Source organism: Cebus imitator, unplaced genomic scaffold, assembly GCF_001604975.1.
Source record: "Cebus imitator isolate Cc_AM_T3 unplaced genomic scaffold, Cebus_imitator-1.0 Scaffold299, whole genome shotgun sequence".
Classification (NCBI taxonomy): Eukaryota; Metazoa; Chordata; class Mammalia; order Primates; family Cebidae; genus Cebus; species Cebus imitator.
Genome location: NW_016107614.1, coordinates 1,207,767 through 1,216,675, shown reverse-complemented (window position 1 = coordinate 1,216,675; position 8,909 = coordinate 1,207,767). Strand labels below are relative to the sequence as shown.

Here is an 8,909-nt window from a genome sequence, read left to right as displayed (position 1 = left end):
TAGTAGAGACGGGGTTTCACCATGTTGACCAGGATGGTCTCGATCTCTTGACCTCGTGATCCACCCACCTCGGCCTCCCAAAGTGCTGGGATTACAGGCTTGAGCCACCGCGCCCGGCCGTCCGTTCTGTTCTTTAGACTCCAAAGTCTTAATCCCCTCAGTCTGTCCAAGAACCTTCTACTTCTGAGCACCGCACTAGGTGCCAGAATACAAAAAAAGAAACAGACTAGGGTTGGTTCCTTGGGGAGACTGACGTGTAACCGGATCATTGGAATACAGAAAGATACTCACTGTGGCCTGTAACCGGATCATTAGAATATGGAAAGATATTGTGGCCTGAGTTTTCCAAAGTCCAAGGCAGAAAGGAGAAGGGGAAAAGTTTATTCTTTCTTTGAATCAGTGATCAGTGTCACCTGCTCATTCTGGCCCTGTGCTAGGCACTCGGGGTGTCCAGCAAGACTTGACCTGCCCTTGAACAGACTCTCACAGTCAAGAGTCATCTGGGCCCTGGGGCAGCCCTGACCTAGAAGTTTCAAGGAAATGATGACATTTGAGCTGCATCTTGAAGGAGTAGCAGATTTTATCAAGCACTCACAAGAAGTGAGGGCAAAACAGGCATGCCTGAAGAGGGAACTGCCTGTGTAGAGGTGTGGCTTGATGTGCTTGGGGGGCAGTGAGAAGGTTGGGGTCCCCGGGACAGAGGGCTCCCAGGCTAGTCTGGACAGAGCATAAAGGAACTGGAAGAACACAGAAAACATGGGTGGCTGGGCGTGGTGGCTCACACCTGTAATCCCAGCACTTTGGGAGGCCAAGGCTGGTGGAACACAAAGTCATGAGATCAAGACCATCCTGGCCAACATGGTGAAATACCATCTCTACTAAAAAAAAAAAAAAAAAAATACACAAAATTAGCTGGGTGTGGTGGCGCATGCCTGTAATCCCAGTTACTCAGGTGACTGAGGCAGGAGAATCGCTTGAACCAGGGAGTCGGAGATTGCAGTGAGCCGAGATTGTGCCAGTACACTCCAGCCTGGGTGACGGTGAGACTCAATTGCAAAAGAGAGAAAAAGAAAGAAAGAAAGAAAGAAAGAAAGAAAGAAAGAGTGAGAGAGAGAGAGAAAGAAAGAAAGAAAGTGAGAGAGAAAGAAAGAAAGAAAGAGAAAAAAGAAAGAAAGAAAAGAAAGGAAGGAAGGAAGGAAGAAAGAAAGAAAAGGAAGGAAGGAAGGAAGAAAGAAAGGAAAAGAAAACATGGGAGGCAAGCACAGGGGAGAGAATCAAGCTGGGGGGAAGGCTTGGGCCTCAGCTTGAGTGGGAGATGGGCTCAGGCCTGGAGCCAGAGGCCAGGCCCTGACAGCCTCTCTGGGGACAGTTCCGTCGGACAGCACTGCACCGAGCCTCCCTGGAAGGCCATGTGGAAATCCTGGAGAAGCTTCTGGATAGTGGGGCCACTGTGGACTTCCAGGATCGGGTGAGTGAGAGGGCAGGTATTCAGCGGGAGACAGGAGGTGGGTCCAGCACCAACAGACACCCTCTCCCTGCCCCCTGTGCCAACCTGAAGCACAAACAGGTTGCTGAGGGGCCAGATTCCACCTCAGTGGCTTGTGTGACCTCGAGGAAGCCCCTTCTCCTCCCTAAGCATCCTCTGTGAGTCTGGTTTGGATCGGATGGGCCCTGAGTGTTTTTCTGTTCCACTTGGTCCATTGCCCAGGCCCAGGCTGCTCCCTGTACCTTTCCCCTAGACATCCCTCTGTCCTCCTGGCTGGAGCCCATTCCCCCCGGATTTTTTCTTCTCTGCAGCGCTGTAGTTAGATCCCATCATTTCCTTCTAGCTGGACTGCACAGCCATGCATTGGGCCTGCCGTGGTGGCCACTTAGAGGTGGTGAAACTTCTGCAAAGCCGAGGAGCAGATACCAATATGAGGGATAAGGTGAGGCAACAATGCTCAGAAGCAACAGATATTGGGGTGGCTGTTGGGAGGAAGGCAGGGGTCCGAGGGCAGGAAAGCCCAGGGGGGCAGGAAGGTAGCGAGCTAGTCTGGTTTCTGGCTGCAGAACAGGGAAGCGAAGACAGTGTCCTACGGGGCCTCCCAGCCCCGGGATAGGTCCCTGCCATCCGCACAGGCCCTTGATGAACCACCAAGGGGATGGAAGCAGGAAGAGCGGACAGGAAGGGAGGACAAGAGACTCACTGTCTTGGGGTCTTCGGGACCACTCAAAAGATGCAAGATTTGTTCATGGTATCCATCATTATCCTTCTATCTAGCTCTCTATTCATCCATCCATTTTTCCATTTATTCATCCACTCATTCATTTATTTATTCATGCACCATCCTTCTATTCACTTATTCTTTCATGTACAACCTTGAACAACTGACAGCCTCTGAGCTTTTGTTCCTCATCTGTAAAATGTCTTGCAGAGTTCTTGTGTAGATTAGGTGAGAAAACATACGTAAATAAATTATTTATTCAACATAAGGCAAATGTCTTGTTTTTGGTTTGTTTGTTTGTTTGTTTGTTTTCTGAGACGGAGTCTTGCTCGGTCACCCAGGCTGGAGTGCAATGGTGTGATCTCGGCTCACTGAAACCTCTGCCTCCTGGGTTCAAGTGATTCTCCTGCCTCAGCCTCCTGAGTAGGTGGGATTACAGGCGTGTGCCACCACGCCCAGCTAATTTTTGTATTTTTAGAAGAGACGGGGTTTCACCATGTTGGTCAGGCTGGTCTTGAACTCCTGACCTCAGGTGATCCACGCACCTCGGCCTCCCAAAGAGCTAGGATTACAGGCGTGAGCCACTGTGCCCAGCAAGGCAAATGCCCTGTAAGCTTTTGCCATGTCTATCCCATAGTCATCTCTCAATAAATAACATCTATTATGATTATTAAAAGAAGGGTAGACGAGTGAGCAGCTGAGTGAGAGGAGAATCATAGAAGGCTTCCTGGAGGAAGTGCCATTTAAGGCTTTAGAGTTAGCCCATTGGATGGGATGGTAGGAAATTATACCATTCTCTGCCCCTCCAGGGCTCAGGCCTTGGCACTAGGACGTGGAAGAGGGATTAAGCTGGAGTTAGAACAGCCCCGCCTCCCCAGGGGTACCACAGTTCAGGCCCTGTCAACCAGCAGTTCCTGATTCCTCCCACCCAGCTGCTGAGCACCCCCCTGCATGTGGCAGTCCGGACAGGGCGCATGGAGATTGTGGAGCACTTTCTATCCCTGGGCCTGGACATCAATGCCAGAGACAGAGTGAGTGTCAGCCTGCCTGCTGCTCACCCCGCCGTGGGCATGCGGGCAGCCTGCAGGCTCCTGCAGGTGGTGTCCTTACTCCTGGGGCCTTCAGGACTTGGCTCCTGAGCAGGGTCTCTAGACCACCTCCCATCACCCTGCCCCCTCCCACTGCCCACAAGGTCCATACTGAGTGCCACACTGACTCTAGGAAGGAGACACTGCCCTGCATGACGCTGTGAGACTCAACCGCTACAAAATCATCAAACTGCTGCTCCTGCATGGGGCTGACATGATGACCAAGAACCTGGTAAGCTCATTCCCGCCCTGATTCAGTCATGGGTGTGAGCATTCACATAGTGGGAGGGGCTGTCCAAGCCCCTGGGGGACCCCCAACTAGGGACAGGTATCATTGGCTCTGGCCAGTACCATAGCACATAAAGTTGTTCTCTTCCAGAGCACCACTCCAACTGCCCGCCCCACTCTATGTGTGTCTCTATGTCCAGAGGGCAAGTGCAGAGAGACAGTAGGAAGGGCAGCAAGAGGCCTTCCCAAAGACGTCCCAAAGACCCCAAGAGGACTTCCCAAAGAGGGGGTGCTCACATGCAGGCCCAAGAAGGCCAGAATCATGAAGAGCTGGAAGGGTCTGAGCACTCGACTGGCATGACAATTCCTAGCACACCATGTCAGCTCCTGCGGGCCTTTAAGTTTTCTTAGAATCTAGGCAGGAAGTCCTTGGAAGGAGAAGGTGCCCAGGGAACACCTTGGACTAGGGGACACTTTGTCCTAGTTCTTCTTTGGGGCCCAGAGCATTCACAAAAGGAGGGCATGGGAGAGTCCCTCGGGCTCAAGAAAGGCTAAGGGGATAATGAGAAAAGCAGGAAGATATGGAGAAGGTAGAAATGAGGTTTTTCAACCCCAGCATTATTGACATTGCAGGCTGGGTGATTTCTTTTTGTAGGAGACTATTCTATGCATTGTAGGATGTTTAAGCAGCATGCTTGGCCTCTGCCCACTAGATGCCAGTAGTGCCCATCCCCCAGGGTGACAACCAAAAGTGTCTTCACACATTGCCGGTTGCCCCCATATGAGAAGCACTGTGGTATAGATGAGGGTACTTCCTGGGAAAGCCTTCAGGACAGTGAATAGATTTTCTCTTGGCCCCTGCAGGCAGGAAAGACCCCCACGGACCTGGTGCAGCTGTGGCAGACTGATACCCGGCACGCCCTGGAGCATCCTGAGCCGGGGGCTGAGCATAACGGGCTGGAGGGGCCTGATGAGAGTGGGCGGGAGACCCCCCAGCCCGTGCCAGCCCAGTGAACCCCTGCCCCAGCCCAGCCAGCTACCTGGCCCCTCCCTGTGTGCAGCCAGAGGATCCTAAGAATGTCTCCCAGAGCTCACCGAGGGCCCAGCCTTTCCTCTGCGTGGTGCAGGAGCACCCACAAACTACCACAATAAAAAGGCTGTTTTTGCTAATTGTGATGTTCATTTCCATTTGTGTCTGAAATATTTAGGAAGGAAGAAAGACTGGGCCACATGTAGGCTTGGGGAGGAGGGAAACTGGGAGCCAGTTGGGCCTCGAAGCCAGCCCTGCAGCTTCCCTGCCGTGGTCTCTTTTCGTTTCTTCCCTGTCACTCAATTTTTCCTGCCCTGTCCCATGTCTCTGGGGCCAGGCTTGGCCCCTGCATGGATTGACTTGGTGATACACTCATCCTGGTCCCCCTTCCTGGTGACTGCTGTCCTGTGGGGCTGTGTGTGGCTAGCACAGGCTTGTCGTGTGGCTGTCTTGGCAGGAGGAGCCTGGCAGGGGACTGGGGCAGGGGAGGGACAGCCTGTCACAGGCAGCTTCTTACCCAGCCTTGCCACGCCTCCCACAGGGCAGGGCCTGCTCAGCCAATCAGCTCCACCAGCCTCAGAACTGCCTGTGGAAACCTGGTGGTGCTTCCGGCTTTGGGGCTGGGAATGGTGGGAGGAGGGCCCAGATCCCACTGGAGATACCCTTTAATATTCGGGTCCCAGAAACCAGTCCTACATCTGGCCAGAGGGACACTGTTTTGTGGCATTTCTCCGGCTACTACCCAGAAGGAAGAGGGACCCTGGGGCCTATGTGCCTTGCCCCTGACCCTGGGGACACTCAGCTCAGGCCTGCCCCAGTGGCCACAAGTCAGGGAGGCCGCAAATTTTTAACTAGACACATTGATCATTAATAGGGGGTTAGAAAGAGTCCAAACTAAGTCTCACTCTGGGACACAGACCAACTGTGCCTCTGGCCTCCTGCAGAGATGCTGGGTCCCCAAGTCTGGTCCTCTGTGAGGCAGGGGTTGAGCAGGGGCTTGTCCAGGAATGTGAGGGGCTGGGCCTCAGGGGAGGGGAAGAAGGTGGACATTGCGGGCATCTACCCCCCTGTGACCACCCCCTTCACTGCCACTGCAGAGGTGGACTATGGGAAACTGGAGGAGAATCTGCACAAACTGGGCACCCTCCCCTTCCGAGGTAAGCGGGGCTGTCCTCTGTGGGAGTTGGGGAGATGTGAGTGGCCCTATTCTCTTTAGCCAGAAAACAAGGGAAGGTACACAGGCTCTGTCAAGCTGTCCAGGGATATTCTGGTACTCAGTGGGTCACTTTATTGTGGGAGAGGAACAGGTGGGACTGATCTGGAATCAGGAGACAGGCAGGAAGCTCCTTGCTGGCCTGTAACCTTAAGCCAGACCTCACCTGCTTCCATTTACCCAGCTGTAAACGGCTAAAGTGCCTTTGTAGCTCCCAGAGTTATTCTGGGGTTGGACTAGATAATGGGTGTGAAAGTCCTTGTCAGCCTTGCAGATATGAGGACATCTGGCTGCAGTCACGTGGCAGCCCAGCCACAGTCCCAGCTTCCTCAAAAGTTTTTTTGCATGTTCTCTTCTGGACAAAGACGCCTTGGCAGAATTAGTTTTCTCTGTTGTGGCTCCTGTGACCCCCATCTCTCTATATACATGGGTCTCCCCTGCTTTGAGGTTGGGGACCAGAAGATATTTGCGACACTCAACATTTAACAGAGTCCCTGGCACAATAAATGAAGGTAGAAGAAAATGGCAAGTCCTGCCTGCCCTGCTCCGCCCAGCGCGTTCCCATTCCTTACCGCGCAATCCCCTGAGGTAGTGCTCTCTATAGCACCATCCCACAGATGGGAACCTGGGGCTCAGAGTGACATGGTCACCACCCAAGGCCATTCAGCTAACACATAGCTGCACCTCCTCTGACTGCATGCCCATGCTCTGCTTCGCTCCCTCGCTGACTCTCGTTATAAACCTTTCGGAGCTGCTAGACCACACTATTTCAACAGCACACCTGGTTGGCACTAGCTTTGGGAATGGTATGGTTCCTAGTGAGGCAGTATCGTGTAGGCCGTGGACTCTGGTTTCAAATCACAGCTCTGGGCTGGGCACAGTGGCTCTCGCCTGTAATCCTAGCACTTTGGGAGACCAAGGTGAGCAGATCATGAGGTCAGGAATTCAAGACCAGCCTAGCCAACATGGTGAAACCCCGTCTCTACTAAAAATATAAAAGTTAGCTGGGTATGGTGACAGGTGCTGGTAATCCCAGCTACTCAGAGGGCTGAGACAGGAGAATCGCTTGAAACTGGGAGGCGGAGGTTACAGTGAGCCAAGATCACACCGTTGCACTCCAGCCTGGGTGACAGAGCAAGACTCCATCTCAAAAAAAACAAACAAAATCAGGCCAGGCGTGGTGGCTCACACCTGTAATCCCAACACTTTGGGAGGCCAAGGCAGGTGGATCAGCTGAGGTCAGGAGTTCAAGACCAGCCTGGCCAACGTGGTGAAACCCTGTTTCTAATAAAAATAAAATTAGCCAGGTGTGGTGGTGGGCGCCTGTAACCACAGCTACTCGGGAGGCTGAGGCAGAAGAATAGTTTGAACCTGGGAGGCAGAGGTTGCAATGAATTGAGATGGCACCTCTGCACTCCAGCCTGGGAGACAGAGCAAGATTCTGTCTCAAAAAAATAATAATCAAATAACAGCTCTGGCACTGACTTACTGTGGGATGATCCCTATAGGACACATGGGAGTGATAATGCTCATATTATGGGATGATTGGACAAAAAATCTGAGAGAATGAAAGTGAAAGCATGCTGTAAACTATAGAGCCATATACATTGGAAGGTACCGATTCCGACGGCAATAATGATTAAAATGACAGTGTGATTGGCATTGCAGCAAAGCTGCTTTGTGACTGTGACCTGGCCTGATGGACACGTTGATCATTCATAGCTCAGTACTGAGGGAATGCACCCCTTCTTTGGGGATAATGAATGCCCTGTGGAGGCCCACATTGAGCAGGGACACACCGTCTAAGTTTCTGCTGGTGTTTGGCTTGTGGGGCCTGGAGGTTTGGTGAAGGCCTGGTTCTCTTGAAGTGAGAAGCATTTTGAGCCTCTAAGTGAAGCTCTTGCTTCAGCTTCAAGGTTGAAGGACGCTCTAGTTCAGAGTGGGGAGGGTGGACTTTGCATCTGCTCTTTGCCTACCACCCAGAGAATCCACAAAGATCCCCAGACTCTTCTCTGGACCCTCCCTTCCATGCCATTCACCTACCCCTGCAGAGGACATGGGATGCCCAGGAGCACAGGCTTCCGTGGACTTGGCGGGCCATGGGCTGCACATACCCACTTGTCTGTCTCCTTTACAACCCATGTAGTCTCCAACGCCCATCTGATCACTCATCCCCATACCAGAGAGGAAGTGGGCTGTGGTAGGAAGAGCCCAGCATCTGGAGTTAGAGTTGTGGGCAAGAATCCTGCCAATTCTGCCAGTTGCAGAGACCTTGGGGAAATCACTTAACCTTTCAAATCCGGTTTCCTCATTTTAGAATAGGAACTGAGTCTTTAGGCTCCAGGCCACAGGGTCAACATAATCCTCCCAAGGCACTGTCACGGAGAGCACAGAGGTAGAGGGTCCCGTTCCTGCTCCCAGGACGCAGCCAAAATGCCCAGGAAGGAAGATGCAAAAAACTTTACCTCTGAAATCTGTGTTTCTCTTGCCTGTCCTGGCCACTGAGGTAGACTTTGCAGCCCAATACTCAGAGGCTCAGAGGAGGGAACATATCACATTGTAAGGGCCTTCTGCAGCCAGTTAAAGGTCCTCTAAAGAGAAGGTGGGGGCCAGGCACAGTGGCTCACTCCTGTAATCCCAGCACTTTGGGAGGCCAAGGCGGGAGGATCTCTTTCGGAGACAAGCCTGGGCAACATAGGGAGACCCTGTCTCTATTTTTTTTCCTGAGGCGGAGTCTCGCTCTGTCACCCAGGCTGGAGTGCAGTGGCCTGATCTCAGTTCACTGCAACCTCCACCTCCTGGGTTCAAGTGATTCTCCTGTCTCAGCCACCTGAGTAGCTAGGATTACAGGCGCGTGCCACCACGCCTGGCTAATTTTTCTATTTTTAGTAGAGATGGGGTTTTGCCATGTTGGCCAGGCTAGTCTCGAACTCCTGACCTCAGTTGATTTGCCTGCCTCAGCCTCCCAAAGTGCTGGGATTACAGGCATGAGCCACCGCACCCAGCCTGTCTCTATTAAAATAAATAAATAGGAGGTGGGAAGCTGCCCTGCATGAATCAGTGAAGTGTTAGGGATTCTTCTGGAAAGCACTGCCTGAAACTATGAAATAATGTAGCTCTTTTTTTTTTTTTTTTTTTTTTTT

General features: G+C 52.4%; 2 protein-coding genes across 3 annotated transcripts in view; both read left to right on the top strand.

The window, feature by feature from the left end:
• ANKRD2 (ankyrin repeat domain 2) overlaps window positions 1-4,693 on the top strand; it is a 12,186-nt gene extending 7,493 nt beyond the window's left edge. The window contains 5 exon segments of the mRNA XM_017502763.2: window positions 1,370-1,468; window positions 1,830-1,928; window positions 3,140-3,238; window positions 3,429-3,527; window positions 4,388-4,693. Of these exon segments, the coding sequence (XP_017358252.2) occupies window positions 1,370-1,468; window positions 1,830-1,928; window positions 3,140-3,238; window positions 3,429-3,527; window positions 4,388-4,537 (546 nt within the window). The 3' untranslated portion in view covers window positions 4,538-4,693.
• Window positions 4,694-5,109: 416 nt separating this feature from the next.
• Window positions 5,110-8,909, top strand: part of HOGA1 (4-hydroxy-2-oxoglutarate aldolase 1) — a 29,736-nt gene continuing 25,936 nt past the window's right edge. Inside the window, exon 1 of one of the 2 annotated variants that reach the window (XM_037729350.1) lies at window positions 5,110-5,710. In XM_037729350.1, coding sequence (XP_037585278.1) covers window positions 5,500-5,710 — 211 coding nt within the window. In that variant the 5' untranslated portion in view covers window positions 5,110-5,499. The remainder of the gene's footprint in view (window positions 5,711-8,909) is intronic. The other variant, XM_017502768.2, reaches the window with a different exon arrangement.